Here is a 27453-nt window from a genome sequence, read left to right on the forward strand (position 1 = left end):
AAAAAATTTCGATACGATTAGTGTTTTTATTTCTATTTAAATCTATAAAAAAATATACATTGCATTTTAGATATTTAAAAAGAAAATTGTAATGTATTGTTTTTACCTTACCGTAAGTATTTCCTGTATATCCTAAAAAAATCAAATATCGAAGCTTCCAAATCTTCTATATAAAACAAATTAATATTCTACACAAAAATGTTATTCAATTTTTTTTTTACTTATGTAGATAAAAATATGAAAAAATGTACATTCTTTATCATTTTTTTTATTAGGAAAAAGGAAAAGGTATTACAGGAAAAAAGTCGGTGAAAGCGATGCGCAGAAGCTGGTTTCTTGCAGGGTACTAAGAAAGATATCGCCGCTCCTGCACGACCCGTCCCCGCAAAAAGTGCGCTCCGCGTGTTCCGTACTCCAGCGGCGGCCCGTCCATACTCGCGTGTAGCCGCACCCGGCTTGGCGCTCTTAAGTTTTGTCGAAATAATTCAGTGAAGCAGCCACGAAGGAAGTTTATCGTTGATGCAAATAATTTTTGGAGAATTGTTGAAAGTGACAAAAGCAGTGAGGTGAAGTGCGTCACAGTTTCACGGAGTTCGATCTTTTTGGGCGTTCTGTACAAGGAGAGCTAGCGCGGCGCGCACGAGAGGCCGCCTCTAGAAAAAGAGCGCGTCTCGCGCGTTGCACTACTATTGGAATATTTGACGTTGAAGAAAGTGTTGGAAGAACATTAGAAACGATAAAGAATGTATTCGTCGAGGAAATAACAACGGTTTGTAAATGTACGTTATAATCTTTAAAGGTGTGAATTTGTGAGAATAATTCGGCCGGTCGAACCGGGAGTGAGAGGAGAAGCTGGCGCGCGCCGAGGCGACCTCGGGAAAAGACCGCGTCTTGCAGGTTCACTGTGAGCTGCGGTAGCTATTCCGTGATACAATTGTCTAAGCTTATCGACATTTTTGGAATTTGTTATATGTGTCATCGTAGGCGATAAACGATAAAGATCCGCGTAAGATTTAGTGAACGGTCTGTGCACAGTGTCAACGCGTACGGACGTATACGGGAAACGCAACCGGCGACGATATATCCCGCGTGGTACGTATACGCACATATACATATATACGGTACGCGCGATACGTACGTGTAACGTGCACATTCGCAAGGACTGTGGACTCGTGGAATCGTCGTTTGGTGGTCGCGTGTATCGAAGTAGCCTGTCGCGAAGCGCGCTTAACAGAGAGATCCAACACTATAGAAAAGTTGTCGGGCGCAGTGAGAAATCTGTGAGCGAGGAAAGGTGTTCGTTGTTCAACGATTAACGCGTGCCGTAGACATTCGACAGTCACTTGGCACGTATGTATGTAGTGCAATTATTTCCTGGCTATCTCGTCTCTCTAACCGTAAAGAAGGCATTCGTGAATGCGCATGGAGCGGTTCTTTTTAAGAACAAAACACAACAGACAAAGAACAAGCTGTTTGCAACCAGTACAAAGACAATTCTCTTTGTTCGATTCAGTGATATATTTTGATAACGATTTGTTCGAATTTTAAATCGTGCCTTAACGATTACCGGAAGGAAGTTACGTACGTGGACACGGAAAGTATTCTGACGTTGAAGGTGCGTGCAAAGGGTGTGAAATGCGTCGCGCTGCAGTTCGATGTTCGATCCAGCAGCGGCGGACGACCTGACTTTGTCAGATTGCCTCTCATCGGTACACCTCTCGGCTTCAGTCCAACAATGGATCAGCGCAGCTGCGGTACGCGATTCGAAATTCTCTTCCCCGGTACCGGACGAACGATACAAAGTTGATCATTCGTGAGCTCACTCGTGAGCCGCGTTTAATCGCTCCAGTTGGTGATTAATGTTAAACGTTGAGCAGACATTTCGCGCGTTCTAAATGCGCCATAGATTTTGCACGTTTATTGGTTTGCTCGATCCGTGCAATCGATAATATTACATCACGTTTACGAATTTCTCTGATTATGTTCCTTTTTTATTCATAAGCAATCATTTTTAAACGATCAAAAAATAAAACAATCGTAGACGCGTTAATACATATATTACAAGATATATCATGCTTTTATTATGATACCACTGCTCAAACTTATTTATATGTATAAAAAAAACTGATTTTGCGCTTGTGACGAACTAATAAGAACAATTTCTTCTATACGATTGATTTATATTGCGTTTATGCATTATTACAAATGTACTCAAGGGTTCTTGATGTTCGAATGACATAATGATAAATTGATATACAACCTCCAATCGTAAAGATCAAGCTTATATTGGAGTGTAAGAAGAATTTAAGAAAAAGAATGAAAGGCGAAAGCCTAACAAAATAATACGCAAAACACAGAAATTTGTCGATCGTTATGACATCACACGTGAATGGTCCGAGCACTGTAAAAACGTGCATAAAGTATCTACGTGAAAATAATTTATACGAATATCTATCTCTTCTCAAGTATTGTATGAACGTAAATCGTGAGATATCGCATTGTTGCGAGAAACGTTTTATCGACGCATAATAATGCAGCAACACCGGGTGGAAACACAAATACTCCACGAGGAGCAGATCCTGGAGGCAATTGATCAGTTACGTCGACGTAAAGCACGACCCGATGCTGATCGCATCTGCAACTATTTACTAAGGAAATTTTCTGTAGACGCAAGAGATACCATTGCTGATCTTCATCGATTAATTGAAGCAGAAAAGGTCATTCAGGTTGATTACAAAGGTAATACCAGTTATAGAAACGCATCAAAATGGTCACGATTACAGCTTTACAAAAATCGACCGGAGGGTTTTGTGAAAGAGAAATTAAATTCCGGGATGGTGGCGGGTGCTGTGGCCGAACTCGTTGTCGAGGAGCCAGATTACCTTGATCAAGGTGTACCAGCGTATAGACTGATCGAACAGTTACTCGATGGTGTGTCAAATCCTACTTCTAGACGTATGGTAGAAGATTTTCTCGGTAAAGAAGTGGCTAGTGGTAATTTGACGCGTCTCTCTAACGGCAATTACTCGCTGGTGGCGACGTCTGACATGACAACCACCGTCGAGTCTACGCATCGAGAATCTTTCACGCTTGAAAATGGGAATGCACGACGCAAAGAAATACAAACTGTTTCGTCTACTACCGGTGGACTGTATGATTTTGATGAAACCGAAAACTTGACGATTACCGACTCTAGGTCGAATACACCGAGATCTTCGCGTCAGGCAAGCCCAAAATCTGATCCACAAGTTAGGAAAGATGATTGTTACGAGATAATAGTAGGAAGAAACGAAAACGCCGATTTACTGGTGGAACACGATTCTATAAGAGATCAGGAATCGTTAGATCCATCGCAAACTTCTCTCGAAGGTACGAAAGAAGAATCCAAAAATACCGATAATCAGACTCATAACCTCAAAAGGTCGTCGAAAGCTGAGCGTAAACAGCGCCTACTTGTTCGAACTGACGATCCTATGGACATAGAGATCAAATTTGAGGATTATCGAAAAGACAATAAAGAAGAAATACATTCACAGAAAGAGAAGAGAGAAGAATCCGGACACCTCAGCGAAGAACGGGAGGATGAAGATGCGGGAAGAAGTTCTACTAATCCTTCACCTACACCATCTAATACTAACGTTGGTGGTTTTCGTAGTGCTCGTAGAAAGGTGCGCGTTATTTATGTTAGTTATTATTACATTGTTCTTATTAAACTTGTGTAGTTGTCAAAATGCACAAAAACTATGTTTCAGAGAGCAAAGAAAGTGTTTGATCCCTCTGACAATAATCTTGTAAAAAGAAAACGTGGAAGGCAACCAGGATCTCAAAATAAGTCTTCTGTATCTCAAGAACCTCAAGATTCTTCCAAATCAACTGTCAAAGAAGGACCTTGTAGACAGTGTAGTCTTTGTGCCAAAGAAAAACAAGAAACCTTAGTTGCTTGTCGTGATTGTACAGTACGAGGTATCGATTATATTGCAAATGTAATAGCATTCGTAGATTAACATTCTGTGAGACATGTAAATTTATTTTTATTTATAGCACATCCAAGTTGTATTTATAGTCCTGAAGAAATGATTCAAAAAGCAGGCAGTAGTTGGCAGTGTGAACGTTGTAAAAGCTGTACAATATGTTGTGAAACTTCAGATGCTGTAAGTGTAACATGACAAATACAATATTTTTTTGTGTCAGTGTGTGTGTGTGTGTGTGTGTGTGTGTGTGTGTATAGTAATCTATTATTGCAATGTTACAGGGTCCTTTAGCAACATGTTTCACATGTGACGAAGCTTACCATTATTATTGCCATACACCACGAATAATAATTCCTAAATCAAACTCAAAATGGCAATGTAGTGACTGTACCCAAAAGCAATATAAAACAAATATAAGCCAACATATTAGTCTGGTCACTAATAGACCTGACACACCATCAAATCCACCTGTTTTACCTCCTGTTTTGAGTCCTCAAGTTTCACCTGCCAGAGGTTCTTCTGATCAAATGGAAGATGATAGTCCTAGAGATGGAATTGATCCGAATATACCCGATGCTTCAGATTGGACATCTGAACAGGTGTATCAATATTTTGCAAGACTGTTTCCAAAAGAAGCAGAAGTGTTCAGACAACAGGTATGTTTTTATTTATTTCTCGATTTTTGTTTATTTTACTAATCCTTTTTTTATATCATTTCAGGATATTGATGGCCATTCTTTAATGCTAATGAAACGATCTGATGTTCTGAGTGGACTGGATTTGCTTTTAGGTCCAGCATTAAAAATATACAGGCATGTATTAAAGCTTCAGGTTAGAAGAGATGATCCAAAACTTTATTGGCTGTAAATGTTTAAAATATTTAAACTTAAGATAGTATTTAAACAAAGTTAAGTGATAGTGACTGTACAGATTATAATTAAGAGTTGGAATTATTTTTTGAATTCGAGATACTTTTTCATATTGTACATACCATAGTTATCTTGAATTGAAAAGATAATTCTTTATCATAAGAGAACTTAAGAATATTGACAGATAGGATAAACAATGATTAAAACCTGAGAAGCCTTGTTTTCTATACAAATACTTTTGGACGTAAAATTTTAATTAATGTAGTGGAACGTACTTTTTGGTTTAATGATTGTAATCAGTACTTCTGGAAGGTACTAATCTTTATCTTTGTTACACGTTAACGTTAAATTACTGTCTCATAGTGAAAGCTATATAAATTGTTCTGTTCTGTTTAAATAAAATGATTCGAATATGGAGTATCCAATAATTACTACTTACATCCTTTGTATGATTTTATTTTTTACAGTGTATAGCGAAGTAACAAATATTAATAATACAGTGAATTTATCAATATCCTATATAAGGAACATGAGATACTTTGGTTTGAAATATAATTTTTTACACATTCAATATTTCAATATGTACAGTTTATATCATTTTAAATAATGAAAGGAAACAGTTAATTACGATTAAAAAGTTCTACTACGATTTTCGTAATGTATACAAATTTTACGTTAGGTAATTCTACCAATTCCTTTCAAAATAACAAAAATGTATCACCTAGTTTTGTTTATACGATACATTAATAGAAATTAACTCACATGTATTTCATAAATAAAATTCCGAATTAAATCGATTTTCACTGTCACATACCTAATAAATAAAATTGGTTTGTAAAATCTTATTTTTAAAAGAGACTGTACTTTCGTCAAGTAGTTTATAACAATAGTTTTAATAACTACACAATTATTTTACTTATTTATTACTTTCAAATCACATTAAATTGTAAGGAATTGCACATATATTATTTCCAAATATTTTACATCTTCCTAATATTTATAAACAACATCTTGCATTGGTTATATAATTATATATTAATTTTTACATTGAAAAAAAATATCAATTACCGTTAAACTGTTTATTATAATACTGCATAGAAAAAAAAGTACATATAATGCAAAAGTTTAAAAATTGAAGTTACAGTTTTTATATCTGAAACAAGATAAACTTTTCAGTAATCAAATGTTTAACCAATTTAAGAATACTAAACGCAAAATTGTAATTTTTTTTCTATTTGTAAATAATGTTTAGAAAAATAATACATCATTATAAATATAAAAATTTTTGATTCTCACTAAATTACTAACAAAGTACATCATTTACAGTCTTATATATGTGCATACATATTATCTTTTTGCAAGTTTTATTTCGGTACTTGATTTTAGTATTATATTCATAGAAAAAAAAAAAAAAATAATGAGTTGTTATTTCCCGTTGTAAAAAAAAACCAGTTGCATATAAAGCAATAACGCGTGTGCATCTGCACATTACCATACATTTTTGTCTGGAAAATATTTTGTAATCTATGTTACCATTTACTTTGATTTTAGTCCTTAAATATCTGAATTAAGTTTTTAAAGCTTCCGTTTTTTTATATGTATTCTTAAAAATTTATCTTTAAACTATAAATGATTTTGTTGATAACAGAAAGTGCAGTTACTTCTTAATAATTGTAATGTTTATAAAGCCCTACTATACTTAATATAAACATTATTCAAAATTGCATTAATATATTTAAATTTAAAATTTTTGAAAATCACTTAAAAATTGTGACACTAAAATTCGTAGCTAAACTTTCATGTTACTTTCTGTTGTATCAACACACTCAGAATACTTAGGAGGAGGTTTTTTATGCAATGGTGCCTCTGGTATGTACAATGCAATTGTTGGTGAAATATCAGACTTTTCGATAAGTATTTCTTTGTAAGGATCAGTAGGTTTTTCTGGATACAAACATAGCCAAAATGCAGATAATGCAGCTGCTGCAATAGCAGAAGCTAGAAGCCAATGAGGTAGTCCAATGTGTTTTGAAGCACATTGAAGCCAATCAGATCCAGGTATTGAAGCTGATTGCTCATTTTCCCCAAAGTAGTCTGACGGTACACCATAATCCACTGTCTGTATTTTTATTATTAGATTTTATATTAAATAATAAATATCTTTTATACACAAAATGTAACTAGTTCTAGGCATGCTAAATATTTTATAGTTAAAAAATATAGATCATACATAACAAAAAAAAAATAAAGAAATAAATACCAAATTTAATACTTTTCAATATATATTTTATAAAGTATTATTGTATTATAAGTGCTTTATTAGCATTCACTTTAAAATATGAAATTTTGTAAAACAAAAACTTACCCCAGCATCTAATGGAACAGTTTTAATATATGTTTGAGGTAATTTAAATCCATTGGAATCCCACCAACCAGGAAGAAGTTCTTTTCGTAATCCTGGATCAGTTAAAATATCATTTTCAGGTATATCAGGGGACATTAGAACTATATTAGAATTAACTCCTTCTTCTACATAAACAGCAAAGGAGAATAATGATAATATATCTGAAAGACGTTGCTTAGCCATGAAATCACAACCAGTACTACAGGCATATCGATCTTGTGGTGCTGTGTATGCTTCTGTACATGCTATAATAAAATTTAAAAAATATTAATTATTAAGTTTTTCAAACATATAAATATGTATATTTATGCTTTAATATTATAAAGAAATCTTTTTAAAAATGATACATAATATTACAGTATATAATGTAATATTTATCTTAAAATGTCAAGTAACTAACCAATTATAATTTAAATAACACAATTTTTACGTACAAGCTTCACAGGAATCTCTGGTACCATTCAAACTGTTTGGTTCCAATCCATAATGTAAATCTACCAAATTGAAGAATCTACACCCTCGTTGACAACATGATTTCACGTATTTACTCTAAAATTAAGAGCTAATTTATTATTAAATTATACTACACAATTAAAAACTATGTATTTAATAATTTAACACGTACATTTGTGAAGGACAACGGTGTTTTTTCACAAAGATTAATGCACGGATCCTCTCGATTTAAAAGATTATAAAACATGTCACTGTGTGCAACATTGACAAGAAGTAACAACAATAACGAAACAATTTCCTTTTCTTTTCTCATTTCAATTGTGTTATTTATTTAAAATGCTGTATTCCAGGTCTCAATTAAAATAATTCCTTAAAGAAAGAAACTTCACTCGTCGAAGGTTGATAGCTCGCGAATAATCGAGTAAATATCGATTTAATTATGGTGGGAACACATCGCATTGGTTGCATGTTCCGTCGTCTATATAAGACCTGACCAATGTTCTGCTTTAAAATTACAAATGTAATGTTGTCTGTTAGATTCTAATACATTTCTAATCATTTGATGAAACTATAAATACAAAATTGTATGAAATAAAATATTTCCTCATGTGTGATGCTAGCGTTGAAAACTTTACCGATAGTCCCTAGAATAATCTCTAGAATCGAGAACACACTTTCTTCGTTCCTGTTGAACAGATTGCAAAAAAATTTGAGGGACGTGTTCAGGAGGCCCTAAAGAATGGCGCTCTGGTCCGTATTTTATCCAAATCGTCAAAAAGTTATAAAATATTGAAATTGGTATCTGTCCACGGTCAAGAAAATGGCGGAACGGTCTCACCTGCATTAATTTATTCGTAATATAAACATTTTTGCGAATCGTATGTCCAAATAGAGACCAGATGGCCATTCTTTGGGTAGGATAGAGCAAAACGAGCACTCAGGGGATGGTGTACAAGCTTTCGTTTAGAAAAATAGTGAGAACTACGATTTCGTTGATTTTTCACTCGCAAAAGACGTCAAAAAGGTAAAACAGACCACAAATTTAGTTCCTTGTTTTTTCTATAGGGCGCAGTTCATTCGGTTTCAGCGCTCGACCGCGCGCTCATTCGCAGCTCGTGTGTGTGATTAAATTGTGTATTAGATATCAAAAATACAAGAAACAGAAGACAAAGTTGAAGAGAAAACCGGAGTCGTGACTTCTGACATCATTTCCATATTGTCTTCAGAAATGCGTAAGCTGAAAATTTATACTCTATTATGTCGATGTAGATGCGAATTAAAATAACATTTCTCATTTATTCTGCTTTTATGATGATAATTTATTAAATACTATTAATATTTTATGTATTTTTCTATGTTCTTTCTTATATTTCGATACTTTAAAGTGAAAAAAGTAATCTTAACCTTATTTCAGTATGGCGTTGATAATTTTCAACGAGTCTTTCTGTTCTTTTAATGTTAAACTTTCAAAGCAATTCGAAGTTTCTACCAATGCCTGTGATTGGTCATTCCATTATGGCGTCTTCCTATTTAGACCAATCAGATTCATCGTTTAAGGGTGCGTTGCGCGAAGTGTGGCGGAGAGCAACAATCCTCTTCGAAGCTTCGTTCGTTTGGCACGTGTCTGCAACAGGTAAGATTAAATTATCTTCAAATATTGAATTGAATTGCCGATCGGGTGTTAAAAGTACAAAAAACAGAAAAAAACATCGAAGAGAAGTCTGAATTCTTGATCTTTGATATAGTAAATTTCAATAAATATAACAATAATTTAATTAACAAACAATTGTAAAATTAAAAATAGTAATTAAATAAATTTGAATAGAATAATCAAACAAAATTTTGCAATATACCAACGCGAAAATTAAAGAAATAAACAATTTAAATAGATATAACAATAATTTGATTAATAAACAATTATAAAATATAAAATAATAATTAAACAAATATTAATAAATATCAGATAGAAATAGTTAAATGTAACCGGCCGTGGAACCGGTGAAGCGGAACGTCAAGCTTGATTGGGTGCGCCGGTACCCAACTGTCAACATTTCGACGAAGAACGACCTGGAGGGAGGTCAAATCTAGTCAGTCTTATCGCGACCGCCGAAGGATACGAGTTAATCTGTCAAACATATACCAGTACGGGTTGATATCATGGATATTCGTGCATGGATTTATCAGTGTGTTACCACAAGTGTTATTGTGTGTGCCTATGGTGTTTCCTATATGTTTTGGAACATTTATACGGATATATTAGTGCGTTTTATGGTGTGGTTACCCATGTGTTTTGACATTTTTATACAAGTGCATTGGCGTGTCGTGTCGTGTGGTGTGGTACCCCATATACTTGCATGTGCTTTATTGTGTTTTATGGTGTGGTTCCTTATGTGCTTTGTCATATTTTTACGGATTTATTAGTGGATTTTATGAAGTGGTACCCTATATGTTTTGGCATATTTATACGGATTTATTAGTGGATTTTATGGAATAGTACCCTATGTGTTTTACTATAATTTTGCAAATATTTTATGATGTTTTATGGTTTTGATCCTCATGTGTTTTGGGACGTATTTGCATATGTTTTACCGTGTTTTATAGTGTAGTTATTCCCATATAGTTTTGCATGCATATTTTTGAATTATCCTATGTATTAGCATATTAACTACAACAAATTGAAAGAAAACATATATCGTTCAAGAATCGTGATTTTTATGCTTTCAGATGAGTGCTTTGGCCAGTGGGGGTACCGTTTCTTTGACGAGCCAACAGACGAGCTGTGGGTCCATCATGGGTCAATCTAAGATGCGTGGCGAGTGCAGTGGTGCAAGTCAACGATCGGTGAGTCGCATGCTTTAAAGTTCCTCCGGTCCCCATCATTTCCGTATTCTACCGTTTCAGTTGTTACTGAGAGTATGATATGTATTAATAATCATCTTTTCTATTACAGCATTTTGTTGTTCAATTGTTATTTTCGCAATTATTGCTGAAATTCTATTTTCTGTTTCAACATTTTATCATTTAAATTGGTATTTAATGTTGTCTGTTTTTGAGAACTTTATTGTTTTAGGTGGGTCACTATCGTAGCCATCTCCACGTGGTGTGACCCAGTAATCGGTATCGTTTTTTAAACATTTATCAGACGATAATTTTTAGAAAACGATATCGAGCTGAGAGCTACGATTCGGTTAATATTAAGTAGTAAAATCAATTTTTCGAGCGAACACGCTATTTTTTTTATTCTAATTCTTTATATTCTAATTCTTTTCTTCGGAAGGATCCATCGATCCTTTAGTCCCGATGTAGGTTCCAAGATTATCGTTTTTAGCAAAATTCAGTTCTACTAGTATCAATCATCTACTGTTAGATGACTGAGCATTTCAATGTCCTATAACCACCCCTATTTCACACCTCATTGAAATACAATAATTTCATTATTGGTTTTAAGGTTTAAAACAAATTGTGACGATCGAACGCTTTCGATAATTGCTATAGTTCTAATTGTAAGTTTCTTTATTTTTCGAAAAAGAAATTTTCTTTTGGAATAATCTGTTTCGCTCACTGTTAGATGGCACTAGTAGTACCAGTATGTATAAAGTAAGTAAGTACTCATGAATAAAGTTACAGATTTCCTTTCAAAAGAAACGTCATATTTAAACTTTTATTTTAAGAAAAATAGTGTTATTCACGATGAAGTGGTAATATAAGTAATATAAAAAATACCGAAATCTGTTTTTAGTACATCTTAATTCGAATTAAGATCTTTAAAGGTTAGGATAGAAGATGTGCTAATATATTTATGTATTAAATATATATTTACAATACATGTGCGCGTAACTTCTATTAACTCATATAAAGTGTTCATTTCAATTTAAGATATAATTAATGTAAGTACATAATGATATTACTAATGTTAATGAAATTAAGTTCATTTAAATTATATGTATCATTCTTTTTCAAGAAAATATTTCAATAATAATGTTCAACATGAATTCATCCAATTCAACATCATCCGAGGCAAATGGAGAAAAAATACTTACAAATAATGAATTGGATAGTATACCTCTGTATCTTATTGGTACTCAACAAAGATTTAGAGAAAATATTATAATTCCAAGAACTGTGGGTCCTGTAAGATTTAAAACCAACGAGGAGAAAATGATAGAAAATGTAATGGAAAGTTGTACTTTTAAAAGCATTGCAAGTTGTGTTATAGGTATGTTTCTATTATATTATATTAAACATTCATTATTTATGCCAGTATAATTAAACAAAAATTAGGTTTTTAGGGTATGGCTTGGGAGCTGCTATAGGTTTATTTTCATCTAGTGTAAATCCAAATGTAGCTGCTGTGGAAAAGAAACAAACTGTTCGTGAAGTCTTTAGAGAAATGAAAACTACTACATTAGGTTATGCAAAAAATTTTGCTGTAGTTGGTTGTGTATTTTCGGCAATAGAATGTACAATTGAATCGGTAATATTTTCATAAATTTAGTATAAAATTATATTTTAATTTATATTCATGTATGTATATATATTATATTATAACCATATTCTACTTTATATTTTAGTATAGAGGTAAAACTGATTGGAAGAATGGCACATATGCTGGTGGTTTAACAGGAGGTATAATAGGGTTAAGAGGTATGAGTACTTTAAATGTTAAAGCAATATATGTAATATTTATACTACATATATTTGTAAGTATAATTTTATGTTTTAGCTGGAGTAAAGGCAGGCTTATTTGGAGCAGCAGGCTTTGCAGCATTTTCAACAATAATAGACTATTATATGCATAAATCTTAAACACTTAATATGTTATAAATTATAGTAAATATATTTGTATAAAAGAGATATAAAATGCACTCTCAGTGTACCTGTACAATACATACAAAAGCGCAAAATAGTTCTTAGTATAAAAATGCATACATATAAGTACAATAGTTAAGAAATAAAGTAAATGCACATAGTATATTGATATTTGTCTCACATGCATTATATAAATATTTTCTTATAAATTTTTATTTTTTCAGTATAGAGTATTATATTAATTTCCTAAATCTTTCTTTGAGATGAATAATAAAAAAAAAATGAATTAAATGGCTAGTGTCATACAATATTAAGTAAAAGTAAAATTAAAGATAATACTTTACATATTGCAAATACGTAAACACGTGCGAAATTATTTATTCCTATTAAACACTGCTTATCACAAAACGTAAATTTGTTAATTATTAGATATGCTAAATAATTACTAACAATTTTATGTCAGCAACTTTAAAACTTTACTGTATAAACGATATACACATAAACTTAAATGCCTTTGTGGATTTATCTGTCAAATATATAAAATACCAATTTTACTGAATTATGTATGTATTATATAAATAATTTTTCATCAGTAACTTCATACTATGGTCTGTCATGTTTCTTTACTTATTTTAGAATGAAATTTTTCTTTTCAATATCTAAAAAATTGTGCATGTTTTGTTACATTACACCATTTACTATTATACAACACTTTATCAAATCTCAGTTGTACTGCCTTTGCTATTTTAAGAAATATGAATCTTTTATAACAATGTAATTTTACAGAATGGAGTATATTATGTATTATCCTTGTACTTGAATAATGAAAACTGTAAATTTTTCTATAAAGAACAATATGCAAGGCACTTATCACATATGTCTATGTTGTATTATTATAAATAATTTTTTAAGCTATAGTCATATTATGTATTACACACTCATAAACTTATATATTTTTATGTCACTTTTTGATTTCGTTGAGATACTGGAACACGAACAATTATGTTTATGACTTAGTATAAAAAAGAAAAATACTGAATAGAAAAACTTATTTCTTATAAATACGTTTGTCAAAAATAAGTTTTAAAAATTTTTATCTCGAATAATATCAATTATTTGATACACTTTTTTGGCACCTGTAATGGCGAAGAATGGCTTTCCTCGCACATTTGTGCACAAGGCATGTGTAGTTATGGTTGTTGCTGTTGCATTTGTGCCTGCATTACCGCAAGAAGTTCTTGCATGCGTCGTAATTCTGCTTCTTTTTCTTGCAAAATACGATCTTTCTCTGATACAGAGTTACTTTTTTCAGATTCAACAATGCTATCAATAAGAAAAATTAATTAACAAATACATTCTTAATATTTTTAGTATTTCTAAAATGTACATTAAACTTACGTTTGTCTGCGAGGTGGTACAGGAGCTCCTTTCGCTAATCTTTCACTGCGATAATTTTCATAATGTACTTCTTGAGTTACTTCTTGTAAATCCTGCATATGCGTGCTGTAAAAATATTGAATTACTGAATAACAAATGTTTCTCTCAACTTTTAGTATATGTTTTTGAATAGATTACATACATTAACATTGTTCTTAGCTTTATAAAATCACAATGATCTGGGTTTTCAACTTCAACTACACCCCATGGATACAATCGTCCACGTACTTTCCGTCCTTTTACTTCTAATAAAGTATTTGCTCCGCATACGGCAAATGGAACTGCTTCTTTTAACTGTCGAACTTGCTCTTTGTAATCTTCATCCTCATCGCTATCACAATCTGGTAGGGGATAAATCTTTATTCCACTGCCTTCAATTTCTTCCATAACACGTTTCTTCAAGCGTAATACTTCTTTTTTTGTAAGTACATCAGCCTTTGCAATTACTGGTACAATATTAACTTTGTTATGAAGCTGTTTCATAAATTCTATATCTAAAGGTTTTAATCTGGGAAAAATATAGAAGATTTAATATTATATTTCATTGTATTTTAGGAGCTTGTTATCAATATATCTTACCCATGACCAAATGGTGAAATGAAATAAAAACAACAGTGTATTCTATTGTCTACTATATTCCTTCTATTTAAACCACTTTCATCACGTAAAAATCTTTCGAACTGATCATCAATGTATTGTATTATGGCTCTAAAACTATCTGTATTATCAATTGCATCTCCGTAACCTGGAGTATCAACAACAGTCAACCTAAGTTTTACCCCCCTCTCTTCAATTTCCACAGTGGAAGCATCAAGTTTCACAGTCTGATTAGTTTTCTCTATTTAAATAGAAACAATAAATTAGATACAATATATAAAGAATATATATATACATACAAATATAAGTATGTAAATAAAATTTACCTATAGCATCAGGAATTACACGTTCCGGATATAAATCAGTAAGAAACAAACTATTTACTAGCGTAGATTTTCCTAGACCAGATTCTCCAACCACCATAAGTGTAAATTCAAATCCTTTTTTCACTGATTTTCTATGTACTTGATTAGGTAGATTTGCAAATCCTACATATCCAGGAGTCTCAAGACTAGCAAACTAAATAAAAAAGATGTATTTATAGAGAAATTTTGTATGAAATAATATGAACAAATTTTCTTGTAACAAAGAAAGACAAATTATTTATATTTTAATTCTACCTACCGTTTTTACGCTTTCGCTAGACATTTTTGTTCAATAATTCAATGTAACGGTAAAAAGAAATTAAGCTGACTGCGTGGCGTCTTTAAACGTTATACGGAACAAGCCAAAGCTAAATTTCAAGCCAGTAAAAGTTGTATTATGGTAGAGTGTGATATCGTAATCATGCCGAAAATATATATATATTATATGAATACGAACAAAAGATCCAATAGGTTACAATTTAAATTTCAAATCCACTATGATCAACATTATTTTTCCATTAATAGTTCGTAGTCAATAGTAAGCACAACCATAATCAACAAATACACTTTTTTGATGTGGATTGAGAAACACATGAAAAGATGTTGCACCAACTATACATACATATAAGAAATGTTACTGTATATTCGGGCAGGAGGGAAAAGGGGGATAACCCTTTATAGGGGAGAAGTTTAGGCGTGGCTGGCGAAATAACTTTGATAATTTGCAAAAGATACTCCGCTTATTTTAGCTGAATTCTGCAAATTTTTAATATTTTTTATTATAAATTAATGTTAAGTGCAAAATATAATATCTTCTAAATGTATGTAAAAACTTACATAAAAATCTAACATGAAACAATTTTATCAAAAACCATTTTGATTAAAACATTTCAGTATATTCATAAGTAACTTACAAAATATGTTAAGAATATTACATGTCGTTTACAATTGAAATTACACATAAAATTCGTACGTCCTAAAACCTTAATTTTTCTAACGATACATTACATACACGAATACGAGGCAAATGACTACTTTATTCAGGAAATAGTTATCATATACAAGCACAGTTTTACATAATTATCTGTCATTAATTCAAGTTTTCCTTTATTTATTATCTCATAATCATCGATATCTTTTCAAATAATCGACATTTATTACTAGCATAGTTAATTAATCTGTTACACAATATTAATGCGTAATAATCGACACATTATTTTTATTTCTCTTAATCGTTTGTCGTTAATTCACAAGCGCGTAAACAATTGTCTAATATTATTTAATCGAACATGATTTTTCTATTAAACAATCATTCACGAGTCGTATTAACAAGCACATACAATGATTAGTATTGAAGTAAAACATAAAAGTTGTAAGGAAGGAAATGAAAAGGATAATGTTTTTGTACTCTTTGAAAGAAAGATTATTTTTAAGAGTACAATATCAGAAGTACAGTTTGCACGGAATCAAATGTACGTGCGATAACAGTATATATTTTTTTTTAATAATTTGTACACATACCCTCAATATTATCACAAACTGATACCGAATTCAACTTCAAATTGACATGAATATTAAAATGTTCTTTTTGTATCGTTCTCACGATCATAGATAGCACACACGCACATATGTCTATATATGTGTGATAATTGGTTTTAATACGTATATTATATATATAAATACACATAACGAATATTAATTGGAGCATGCATTATGCACACGAAGTTTTTTACTTTAAATTCCCAATTTATTATTACATTTTTCAACTAAGAAGATAATGTAAATAGAGAGGACACTAGATGAGAAAATTTCATGTTTAATTAAAAGTGCCAAATACGTAGAACTTAAAAATCTCATTAAATCACCTTTTATCATTACGTATTCGTGGGGAAGACTCTCCTTTTGGGGGTAAATCAAAATTATTGTAATTTCATTTTATCTTTGAAGAGATATTCCCCACTACATTTGAGGAAACTATGTGATCTTGTGTCTGTTTCCAAATTTTTATTTTGGGAAAGTTTCTTTCCCTGAAATTTAGGGAATTAGAAACTATTAATCATATTAATGTGTTTACTTGTCATCGGTATTAAGTTTCTCCTCTCGAGGTTTTGCTCCACCGTAAATTGAACTTGATTTACTTGATTCAGCAATTGCATTTATAGGAGCTTGAATTGTTCTTGGTTTTAAGACCAGACGTTTTCTTCCAGATGTATCTGGCGCTAATAATAATAAAAATATAATTATTTTCACTACTTTAAGTATAGTAATTTTAATAAAATATATTTGTATAAAAACAAACCTGGAGGTGGATCTTTGTTAAATGATTCATCATGAAACGGTTTCCGTTCTGGGCCAGTTCCTCGAGGAGGAGGTGGTCTATTACCATATGATCTAGATGCCGAGTTACGCGACCAGTCTCGACTTCCGCCACCTGCTTCATCATTGAATGGACTATAATTGCTTCGGTTACCCCTCATATCCCACATATTACTTTGCCTGCCACCATGTTGCCCTCTATCATTGTAACCTCCTACACAATATCATTATATTAATTTTAAATTTGTACTACAAATATATCTTTTTATCTTTACATATATGCTCATGCAATAAAATATTATTCTCTGTATAAAAGAAATTCTGCTATGGATTTAAATATACGCCATATTATTTAAACTGCTTTAAAATGTAAAACTTAAAATATCTATGATACACGTTATGCCAAACATAACATAAACTATTCATAAACTTTCTACCGAAATCATCGCCATATCCACCACGGCCAGCATCTCTCCCTCTAAATCCTCCTCCACTGCCACCACCACCACGGCCTCTCCTGTCAAAACCTCCACCTCGATCATTTCTTTTTCCCTCTGCTACATCTATTTTAATCACACTTTTGTCTACTTCTACTGCCCCATCCATTTCTAGGGCTGCTTCTAAATCTGTCACATCTTCAAATTCAACGTAACAGAAACCCTTAAACCTATAACAAAACAAGGTTCAATGACTTCGATCAAAATTATATTTGAATTATTAAACATAATAAAAAAATGTTATTCATTAAAATATGATAAAACTTGATTGTGTAGTAGTTAGGTGAAATCAAACAAACCTATCAGTTTCTTTATCTTTAACCAATCTGATTCCTTTAACGTTAAGTTTTTCAAAGATTTTATCCACATCTCCTTGAACAACTCCATTTGGTAAGTTTCCCACATAAGCAGTGTAAGGTGGTTCGGTTGGCAATGGTTTCCTGCCACTTCGATATCCACCTCCATAATCTCTGCAAACATAAATAAAATATCATATATATTTACATACATTAAAGAATAAACCATTTTACAAATATTATTTTGTATATATATTTTACATAGTTGATTTCTATGAAAAAACGAAGCACTTTTAGTATGTCTTATTACCTTTTAATCTTATTTACTAAAGGATGGTTAAATGCTATAAAACCATTATACGAATATAACATATACATTTACAATTACAAAACTCTTTTATTGACATTTAAAAATAAAGTGCATAACAAAAATAACGTCTAGGAGTTGTGATTGTAACAATTATTTGAACATTAATTTTCTTAAGTACACAATTCTGACGAAAATAAATTACTTTTGTGTTTTGTATCCAGCGTCTTTTAAATCAACAAGTTGTACGTATTACACAAATTTTAAGTCAATATAATAGTTATTAGTGGCACGAATAAAACACACAAATGTTTGGTTGGCCAAAATAAAGCCGCGTGTCGAAGGAACCATATCTGCAAGGTGCTACGCTGCACTCTAATCGAAACTCACTTAACCTTAAAATCGTAAAATTATTGAAAAGAAAAAGTTGCTTCTTCATTAGTTCTGCACACTGAGTAAATATCACCGTTGCACTATTTTCGAAAACCTCAACGACTGTTATACACAAAGGAAATTGCAACGTATACTTGCCTTGAATCTTCGTAACCACCTCGACCAGCCATATTGGATGCACGAAACTGACCGGGACCGCGCGGGTCGAGTGAGTCACTATGTTCAAGATGGCACTTTTTTAATCACCAAAGAATTTTTAATCATGAAACTATACGAAATTACTTAATTGGTTATTGTCACTTCCATAAATGAATTTGATAATCACTCATTAGAAAGATATAACAATTGTTTATAAAGAATACAGTTACCGTTATTTCTGTCAGAAATTTTCAAATGATTAGATCATGCCGATGTCTTTTTAAGAAATAACTTATTTCTGCATCAGTTTGCATAATGTTACTAAAAATTTTTATCAATAGTAATTTGATAGTTTTAGCCGAAAGAGTGAAATTTTTAACGGAAACGATTGACAATCTGTGCTATACAAAAATAAGATATACACTTTTGCTTTTATATTCTATTCATTATTTCTTTTATTCAATTAATAATTATTAAAATACTATTAAAATATTAAATCGTTCGATTGTTTTTATATTCTGTTTCTAATCTATGAAATCATTTATAGATTAACGTAGTTTTTACTTAAATCAAGATGGCAGATGAAAGCATGCACATGGTAGAGGTTCTTTCAAATGATTCGAAAATAAAAGAAATAAATAAAATGGACTGCACAATTTTAGATTATTTTACAAAACTTAAGAGCGAAATTGAATCTGAAAGAATAGATGGTGGAATTGTATTATTAAACTATTTACGTCAACAAAGTTCAGTAAGTGTGTATTTAAAGATAACCTTATAGTTTATATAGTTCTTGAAAACCGCGAAAAATATATATCTTTTTAATGAATTAAGTGTTCATATTAAATAATTTTTCAGGAACAGAATGACAGTAAGGAATTTAAATATGCCATTAAAAGGCTTATTCGAAGTTTAGGTTCCTCAAAAATAACCTCTAGAATAGGATTTTATACAACTTTGACAGTTTTTTTAATAATGCATCCTGAACAACCAATTGATAACTTTCTGTCTATAGTAGATAATGAATTACATCCAGTAAATAGTAATAGTAAAAGTGTAAGAAAACTCATCCTTGTTACACAATAATATTTAATTATCTTGTAATGTTGGTTATACTATTTTAGGAAAATGCTGATATCTATATGGGTCGTATATTAGCATATGGAGCACTGATACGATCTACTCTTCTTTCTAAGAGTGCTAGTGAAACACAATTACAAATTCTACAAAATCTTGTCAATGCTGGCAAACAACGCAGTTATTTGTCATTTATTTCTGTTTCATTTCTTGTTGAATTTATAAATCAAGTTAATCTTGAATGTATACAGAAATCAGTTTGGCCAGTTATTGAAAAAGAATTTGGTAAACCTTGGGTAGAACAAACCTTAGATTCTTTTTATGTTTTGTTAACAATCCAAAACAAATGTCCATCACTTGTAAATTATGAATTTTCAAAAAAACATTTTGGTACAAAGAGTATCATTACTAGAGAGTCTTTGAGTGATATAATGAAAGTATTATTGGTAAGTGTCCATTAGAGCATCATATAAGTAAATCATTTATAAAATTGCTTATACATATATTTTCAATTTTTAGGATTTACCCAAAATTGTATCATGCCATCATCCAATATTTAAACTATTTTGTGAAAATTTAGTGTCAACTGATCTTATTACTGACTTTTGGACACATATAGATAGTAAATTTGTAAAACCATCAAAAACTGATGAACACTTGGCTATACAGATTTTTAAATTCATATTATCAAATGTTAAAGATAAGTCTGTACTTCCATCACTGTTATCTCCAAATTATATGCAGTATATGTTAACAAAGTTTTCAAGATCTAAAAAACATGACAAGGATGAAATACTCATGGCATTCAAGGAAATTTTAAATTCATTAGTATCAATTGTAAACAATGATAATACTAAGCCAAAAATACAAATTGCTGTATTAAAGAAGTTAATACTATATCCAGGTAATTTAATGATTGAAAAAAAGACAGGTACAAAGATAGTTCAGGCAGTCACAGGAAACTTAAATTTAGAAGGAATTAAAAAGGTTTCAAAAATATATAGAAATATAATTGAAAACACGATATCTAAAGAGAAATCGAATATAAAAACAGAATCATTTTGGACAAATGCTGAAAGAATGTATGCTGCTCATTTATTAACAAGGTATTTAATAATGAAATTAAATTCTATTTGTATTATAATGATATGTATACTTAATCTATTAATTTCTCTTACTAGATTAATGGGACATTATAAAATGGTTGTGGACCAAGAATGGAGATTAGATCAATTGAAATTCTTATTTGTTTATGGATTTTGTGAAATATCAAACGTTGGAGTAGATTTAGCGCGTAAATATTCTTTTACTTGATTTTTTTTTTACATAATATACATAAATACATATATATTTAATTTGTGAAATTATATCTTTGTTTGTATAGCGCAGTTTAAGGAAGCATTTTATCATGCATTAGATCACAAATTACCAAAGCTAAATGATTTACGAAATATACTAAGTGAATTAGTTCATTTTGTAGATACTCAAATAAAGAATAAAATTTCAAAATTAAGAAACCCGTTAACAGAGGAAACAAAGGATGCTTGGGAAAAAGTGATACGTTCGATCGAAAATTTGGAAAATAAATCAAAAAGAGCAGAGGTAGTACCAGTATTTCATACAATGTATTTACATATGGGTTTGCAATTATTTTCAGACCCAAAAATGGCAATTATGGCTATTAATGAACTTCAAAGTTGTTATGAAAGACTACAAAAAAAGTCGAGAAAAGGTAAAGCAGGTTCTAATAAGACGGAACAAGATGAGCCAGAATGGGTAGAAGTTGTCGTTGATTTGTTATTATCCTTCTATTCTAAAAATAATCACTTATTACGATCGTTAGTAGGATGTGTTTTTCCACATATTCGTCCGTATGTGACCCCAACAGCTATACACCACATATTAGCAGTATGTAAATATTGTAAATATAATTTAACAATTGATACATATCTTACCATGAAACTTCTGTTACTAGGTGTTAGACGTAAGAAGTGAAAAAACACCTCTTGTATTGGCAGATACCGTTGATGAAGAAGTTTCATCAGATACAGAATCAAGTTCAGACAGTGAAGATGATAGTAAACGCGACGAAGAAAATGATAATAATGAATCAGAAACAATGTCAGATAGTGACTCTGATTCGAATGAAGAATCAATGAACGAAGACGAGGATGAAACAGTAACTGATAGATTAAGAATGGCAGTGCGCCAAGCGTTAGGTGATGCTTCCGTTCAAACGGATGACGATGATGTAGATGTTGATCAAATTGACGAGGAAGAAGGGAAACAATTAGATGAATCATTAGCCGCAGCATTTAAAATTCTTCGAGAAAATCGTCAAACACAGTCCAAAAAACAAGAAAAGTCAGCTCATGCTCTTACACATTTTAGAATTCGTGTTATAGATTTGTTAGAAACTTATTTAGAATGTAATCCATCAATGGCGGTAGCACTGGATATGTTACTACCTCTTTTTACGTTATTGGAATACTGTATAAAAGATCCTCATCAGAAACCTCTTCAAGATCGAGTTCGATCTTGTTTAAAAAAATTGTCAACAGTAAAAAAGTTCAAGGATACAGAGGATATTAATGAAGAGTTATTAACAGTGATATTAAAGGTAATTATAATTGGCATAATAAAAAATAATTTCTATGTACCAACATTGAAAATGATGTATTTTCAAGGCGTTGATAGAGAAAGGAGAACGAACCACATCTGTTTATCATGAAATGAGCGATAAATTAGCAGAGTGTTGTACATTTCTTGTGAGATGTGCACAGCAGGCTAATTTAGCTACTGATACTATAGTTCAAATTTATGGAGAAAATTTAACTGCATTCTTCAAAAGAAGGGACTGTGTATTATCGCCTTTGTTATTTAAAAATATTTTGCAGTTACATTGGGAGGATAACTGGCAATTAGCACCGTTATTGGTACATTTCTAATTTCTGTTCTAATAATAAAATTTTATTAGAAACATATTTTCACTCAATATGTATTTGTTTTTATAGGTGGATTTTGCTTTTGACAGTAGCGTAAGGTCTTTTCGCCGAGGTTATGCACTTGAATTTTTAACAGTCTTTTATAATAATGGTCGATTGGTTCATTTAGATACAAAACATTTGGATATAAGAATGAAAATGGAGAAAAAATTATGTAAAAATACTATAAACACACTTAAAGAATTATGTGATACAAACAAAACTGAAAACGAACAGTCTATTCAAAGTAATGGTAGTGGAGTAGGAAAAGAAGTTAAACAAAGGTACGTTTGGCTTCTTTTATCGTTATTACGAAGCATTCGCACTCAACATTTACCGGAAGCATGGAATTGGGAAGAAATTGGGAATGTACTTACACAATTTAAAATCAATGTAACCCTTACAAAGAATGCAAAAGCAGCATATAATAAATTGGCAATAGAAATTGGAATTCCACTTCATACGTAAGTATAAACTAAGATAACTACAAAGTTGTTTAAATTTTATTTTAATTCTGTCTTTATTTCTTTTCTTATTTTAGATCAGTAAAAAAAAATAAAAATAAACAAACTTCTACGATAAATGGAGAAATAAATGAAGAATTAACAAACAGTGTTGAACAAGAAGATGTAGACCTTAGTCAGGAAAATGGAGATACACAAACAGATACAGATATAACAACACTAAAGAAAAGCGAATTAAAAAAAAGGAAAAAAAGTAAGAGTAAACAAAAAGACAAGCAGTTATTAAAAAAAGAAGCACGTATGTTACGTGAAAAAGCAATGTCGGAAGGTTTTGAATCATTTAGTTTTAGTTCTTTTGCTTTAAGTGAAGAAGCGAGTAAAGATGAATCACTTCAGAATGGAGACTCGCAAACTACAGTAACTAGTCGCAATACTTCACAAAAAAGAATACTCAGACACAACCTAGACAGCAACAAATCAAAAAGAAGAAAAAGTATGGAAATAGATTGATACATCTAACGAAATTGATTACAATTAATACAATCGTAAATAATTGTTATTTTTATATATGCATTTATAAAAATATGCGTCAGGAAGTTTGTACAGCTTTAAAATATATAAATAAATCTTTAACATAAGTTCTTAATGTTATACATTTTTAATAAGCATCGTTATAAATAAATCATTGTAACAATGTATAAATATGCATAGAAATGTGTACATATTAAGTTGTGCGTGTGTGTGTGTGTGTGTGTGTGTTGGTTTTTAAAACTGTCGGTAAAGTAAAATATGTTACTATTCGTAGCACTTCGTGGTCATATACAGGATGAACAAAAATATATGAATAGAGGAAGCAAGTGATAACGTCGAAGGTTGAAGAGTATACACTAAATATAAGACCACTGGATATATTTCTCCGTGTCACAATATGTCTCTCGTTGAACGCATAACAAAGGGAGGTTCTTTTAAATTTCACTATTAAATTATATATTGTGACACTAATAAAGTAATTGATAATAAATATTTGTATAAAAACTTTTCTACTACTATAAAAGAATATTTTAGGTGTTATTTCATGACAGTTTTTAATCAAATTTGGTTTGTATTCGTAATATGAAGGTTAGCCACGAGGTAAAAATATATATATTTTTAATATTTATAAACGAATTTGATAGAAATCTTAAAACTTTTAATTAGATGGAGAAACAATTTAAAAAAGTAGCCAATATGAATGAAAATTTAAAATGGTATGAAGAATATCCTAAAAGTGAGGAACCATATAAACATTCTAAATCTGAAACAGAAATATCAGAGTTAAAAGTTAAAGCAAAACGATATTTAGATGCAGAAACTTCTGTTTATCAATTGAAAGAATCAAAATCTTCTGATTCAGAAACAACATGGTTAAGAACGGCATTAACACAGGGTACCATGTCAGACAAAATAGCAGCTGCTATTGTATTAGTACAGGATAAGCCAAAATACAATTTAAGTAGACTTACAATGCTTATAAATCAAGTACGAATAGCAAAACATAATCAATGCAACATGATAATCACATCTTTGAGAGATTTGTTTTTATCGGATTTGCTTCATCCTCAGTTTAAATTATTTAAATTTGAAGAACAAAATTTAAACGAACTAACCAAATCTAATTCTGAGGATACAATAATCAAATCAGATGCATCAAAGAACAAATTAATGGCCCATTGGTACTTTGAAGATCAACTACTTGAACACTATGAACGTTTTGTTATATCTTTGGGCACCATTGCATCAGATACAGTTGATGCAAACCGTGAAATAGCAATATCAGTAATGACAGATTTATTAATAGGAAATTCTGAACAAGAACATAAACTGTTGGAGTTGATTGTAAATAAAATAGGAGATCCAAGCAGTAAAGTAGGATCCAAAGTGATATTTTGTTTAAATAAATTATTACATGAACATCCAAACATGAAACCTATTGTATTGAAAGAAGTTGAAAAGATATTGTTCCGAAAAAATGTAGCACAACGAGCACAATACTATGCAATTTGTTTATTAACACAATTTCTATTAAATAAAGAGGATGAAAAAATTGCTTCTACTCTTATTGAAGTATATTTTGCATTTTTCAAAGCATGTTTGAAAAAAGGGGAACCAGATAGTAGAATGATGGCAGCAATTTTAACTGGTGTTAATAGAGCATTTCCATTTGCAAGAATGGATTCAAACATATTATCTAATCACATAGATTCTGTGTACAAAGTTGTACATATTGGATCTTTCAATGTTTCTTTAAATGCCCTTAATTTATTATATCAAGTAAGTATAATATAATTTCATTGAAGTATTTTTATGTTAATTCTATTTTTATGTTATTTAGATTACTGGAAAAGATGAAGTCCAATCAAATAGATTTTATTCAACATTTTATAGAAAATTACTAGATCCGCAGATAGGAGTAGCAAATAAACGTGCACTATTCCTTAATTTATTGTTTAGAGTTCTTAAAAATGATCGTAATATACAACGTTTGTATTCATTTATTAAAAGAAGTTTACAAATTGCATTATATTTTCCTGCAAATATGTTATGTGCAATTTTATATATAATATCTAAAATTTTACATACAAAAAAGCAATTAAAAGATTTGTTGTTAAATCCTCAAATGTGTATTAAAAATGAAGCCGAAAACAGTTTATTGAGTGCACAAGATAATGTATCCGATAAACCTAATGAGGACTTAGAAGAGTCTGTTATATTAACAAATGTTACAACTGAATTGTATACAAATGAGGAAACTAAGTCTGAAAAGAAAATGGAAAATGATACAAAAATAGAATTTGACAAAAAAAAAGAATATGATCCGTTTTGCCGTAATCCTCTTTATGCTGGAATAACTAAAGGCTTAAATACTGAACTTATAGCGCTATCTAAACACTATCATCCCAGTGTGGTTTTATTTGCAAATACTATTATTGAGGGTACTGTATCTGTTTATATTTTATAAGTACCTCGTATATTTTGTAATTAAATCTACTATTTAAAATTTGTAGGGAAACCAATAGATTATACAGGCGATCCATTAGAAGATTTATCTTTAATGCGTTTCTTGGATCGTTACGTTTTCAAAAATCCAAAGAAATTGGACGATAAGAAGATACAAAAGAAGAATGATCCCTTAGCACAGCGTGCTGGATATACACCTAAAGGTATCAGATGTATTCCTGTTGACAGTGTTTCATATGTTAATGAAAAGGAAGAACGTATCCCAGTGGATGAATTATATTTATATTGCTATTTAAGAAAGAGAAAGGAATTTAAACAAACAGCTAAAGAAGATGATGATGTAGAAAGTGTTAATAGTGAAGAATTTAATGATATGTTAGATAGATTAACAGATGGTAAAGATTTTGAAGATTTAGATATTATAGGAGACATTCAAACCGTGAAAACAAAGAATAAAGGTATGTTGACATATTTTCTTCATTTTTTTAACATAGATATTATTTTAAAATCATTATTTAATTACAGATATTGAAAATGAGGAAGATTTAGAGGATGATAGTGCTAAAAGTGAAGCGAGTAATGATTTTGATGATATAGAATATGCAAAAGAATTAGATGAAAACGATGATACAGATTACGAATTGCAAGATGCGAGTGATATTGATTTAGATTTAGATGACGACGTAAGTGATATGGATTTTGACGAAGATATTGACAACGATGAAAATATTTTTGGTGATGATATTCAGTCCAATAAGAATAAACAGAGCAACAAAAAATATGAAGGAAAAAGTAAAATAAAAAATTCCAAAGGAATTGACAGTAACATATTTGTATCGGCAGAGAAATTTGCAGAAATGCTTGAAGAACATAGCAAACAAAAAAATAAACATGGCGGTACAAATGTATTTAACGTTGCGGATGGTGCAAACACTAAACAAATAGAATGGGAAACGAAACGACACCATAAACTTAATGGCTTATTCAATCGTAAGAAACGAAAAGGTTCTAAAATGTCTCGAAAAAATGTAAAAAAGAGTAAATATTAATAAAGATTTATAATTTTTTAAATCCTAATC

General features: G+C 30.8%; 7 protein-coding genes across 20 annotated transcripts; 4 read left to right on the forward strand and 3 right to left on the reverse strand.

Moving 5' to 3' along the window:
* The first annotated feature begins 362 nt into the window (after positions 1 to 362).
* LOC114875507 lies at positions 363 to 5260 on the forward strand. Of its 3 annotated transcripts, none has more exons than XM_029185878.2 (5): positions 363 to 3668; positions 3723 to 3963; positions 4042 to 4151; positions 4253 to 4627; positions 4692 to 5260. In XM_029185878.2, the coding sequence occupies exons 1-5, from the start codon at positions 2532 to 2534 to the stop codon at positions 4836 to 4838; spliced, it is 2010 nt and encodes a 669-aa protein (XP_029041711.1). In that variant the 5' UTR covers positions 363 to 2531; the 3' UTR covers positions 4839 to 5260. The 3 variants fall into 3 exon arrangements, with proteins under 3 accessions (XP_029041711.1, XP_046146147.1, XP_029041712.1); XM_046290191.1 differs by having other exon boundaries at positions 364 to 3683; positions 3753 to 3963; XM_029185879.2 differs by having other exon boundaries at positions 366 to 3668; positions 3753 to 3963.
* Positions 5261 to 5280: 20 nt separating this feature from the next.
* Positions 5281 to 8628, reverse strand: LOC114875513 (transmembrane protein 59-like). Of its 2 annotated transcripts, none has more exons than XM_029185893.2 (6): positions 8536 to 8628; positions 8333 to 8382; positions 7870 to 8201; positions 7679 to 7793; positions 7206 to 7489; positions 5281 to 6959 (listed from the first exon to the last, which is right to left on the reverse strand). In XM_029185893.2, exons 3-6 carry the CDS (start codon positions 8008 to 8010, stop codon positions 6630 to 6632), a joined length of 870 nt encoding a protein of 289 aa, XP_029041726.1. In that variant the 5' UTR covers positions 8011 to 8201; positions 8333 to 8382; positions 8536 to 8628; the 3' UTR covers positions 5281 to 6629. The 2 variants fall into 2 exon arrangements, with proteins under 2 accessions (XP_029041726.1, XP_029041725.1); XM_029185892.2 differs by having other exon boundaries at positions 7870 to 8265.
* On the forward strand, positions 8579 to 12677 carry LOC114875516 (mitochondrial import inner membrane translocase subunit Tim22). Of its 8 annotated transcripts, none has more exons than XM_029185897.1 (9): positions 8579 to 8671; positions 8763 to 8929; positions 9112 to 9330; positions 9661 to 9839; positions 10422 to 11584; positions 11659 to 11913; positions 11987 to 12171; positions 12269 to 12341; positions 12421 to 12677. In XM_029185897.1, the coding sequence occupies exons 6-9, from the start codon at positions 11676 to 11678 to the stop codon at positions 12501 to 12503; spliced, it is 579 nt and encodes a 192-aa protein (XP_029041730.1). In that variant the 5' UTR covers positions 8579 to 8671; positions 8763 to 8929; positions 9112 to 9330; positions 9661 to 9839; positions 10422 to 11584; positions 11659 to 11675; the 3' UTR covers positions 12504 to 12677. The 8 variants fall into 8 exon arrangements, with proteins under 8 accessions (XP_029041730.1, XP_046146153.1, XP_029041735.1 ...); XM_046290197.1 differs by lacking the exon at positions 9661 to 9839 and having other exon boundaries at positions 10422 to 10538; positions 11146 to 11584; XM_029185902.1 differs by having other exon boundaries at positions 9255 to 9330.
* Positions 12678 to 13373: 696 nt separating this feature from the next.
* LOC114875512 (septin-1) lies at positions 13374 to 15833 on the reverse strand. 2 transcript variants are annotated; one of them, XM_029185891.1, is made up of 7 exons: positions 15743 to 15833; positions 15165 to 15661; positions 14867 to 15059; positions 14523 to 14781; positions 14086 to 14451; positions 13905 to 14009; positions 13374 to 13829 (listed from the first exon to the last, which is right to left on the reverse strand). In XM_029185891.1, exons 2-7 carry the CDS (start codon positions 15186 to 15188, stop codon positions 13697 to 13699), a joined length of 1080 nt encoding a protein of 359 aa, XP_029041724.1. In that variant the 5' UTR covers positions 15189 to 15661; positions 15743 to 15833; the 3' UTR covers positions 13374 to 13696. The 2 variants fall into 2 exon arrangements, with proteins under 2 accessions (XP_029041724.1, XP_046146150.1); XM_046290194.1 differs by lacking the exon at positions 15743 to 15833 and having other exon boundaries at positions 15165 to 15710.
* A 545-nt stretch (positions 15834 to 16378) lies between these two features.
* Positions 16379 to 19215, reverse strand: LOC114875514 (eukaryotic translation initiation factor 4H-like). 2 transcript variants are annotated; one of them, XM_029185895.2, is made up of 5 exons: positions 18853 to 19215; positions 18018 to 18188; positions 17659 to 17888; positions 17205 to 17435; positions 16379 to 17124 (listed from the first exon to the last, which is right to left on the reverse strand). In XM_029185895.2, the coding sequence occupies exons 1-5, from the start codon at positions 18882 to 18884 to the stop codon at positions 16976 to 16978; spliced, it is 813 nt and encodes a 270-aa protein (XP_029041728.1). In that variant the 5' UTR covers positions 18885 to 19215; the 3' UTR covers positions 16379 to 16975. The 2 variants fall into 2 exon arrangements, with proteins under 2 accessions (XP_029041728.1, XP_029041727.1); XM_029185894.2 differs by lacking the exon at positions 18853 to 19215 and adding an exon at positions 18325 to 18737.
* A 185-nt stretch (positions 19216 to 19400) lies between these two features.
* On the forward strand, positions 19401 to 24015 carry LOC114875508 (myb-binding protein 1A-like protein). Its single transcript, XM_029185880.2, has 10 exons — positions 19401 to 19603; positions 19711 to 19908; positions 19977 to 20375; positions 20449 to 21035; positions 21111 to 21223; positions 21314 to 21837; positions 21905 to 22549; positions 22617 to 22865; positions 22944 to 23377; positions 23455 to 24015. Exons 1-10 carry the CDS (start codon positions 19427 to 19429, stop codon positions 23885 to 23887), a joined length of 3759 nt encoding a protein of 1252 aa, XP_029041713.1. The 5' UTR covers positions 19401 to 19426; the 3' UTR covers positions 23888 to 24015.
* A 272-nt stretch (positions 24016 to 24287) lies between these two features.
* Positions 24288 to 27423, forward strand: LOC114875509 (CCAAT/enhancer-binding protein zeta). 2 transcript variants are annotated; one of them, XM_029185881.2, is made up of 5 exons: positions 24288 to 24508; positions 24575 to 25687; positions 25749 to 26349; positions 26422 to 26832; positions 26900 to 27423. In XM_029185881.2, exons 1-5 carry the CDS (start codon positions 24491 to 24493, stop codon positions 27421 to 27423), a joined length of 2667 nt encoding a protein of 888 aa, XP_029041714.1. In that variant the 5' UTR covers positions 24288 to 24490. The 2 variants fall into 2 exon arrangements, with proteins under 2 accessions (XP_029041714.1, XP_029041715.1); XM_029185882.2 differs by having other exon boundaries at positions 24288 to 24496.
* Positions 27424 to 27453: the final 30 nt, after the last annotated feature.

The sequence above is a fragment of the Osmia bicornis genome, chromosome 2 (assembly GCF_907164935.1).
Source record: "Osmia bicornis bicornis chromosome 2, iOsmBic2.1, whole genome shotgun sequence".
NCBI classification, from domain to species: domain Eukaryota; kingdom Metazoa; phylum Arthropoda; class Insecta; order Hymenoptera; family Megachilidae; genus Osmia; species Osmia bicornis.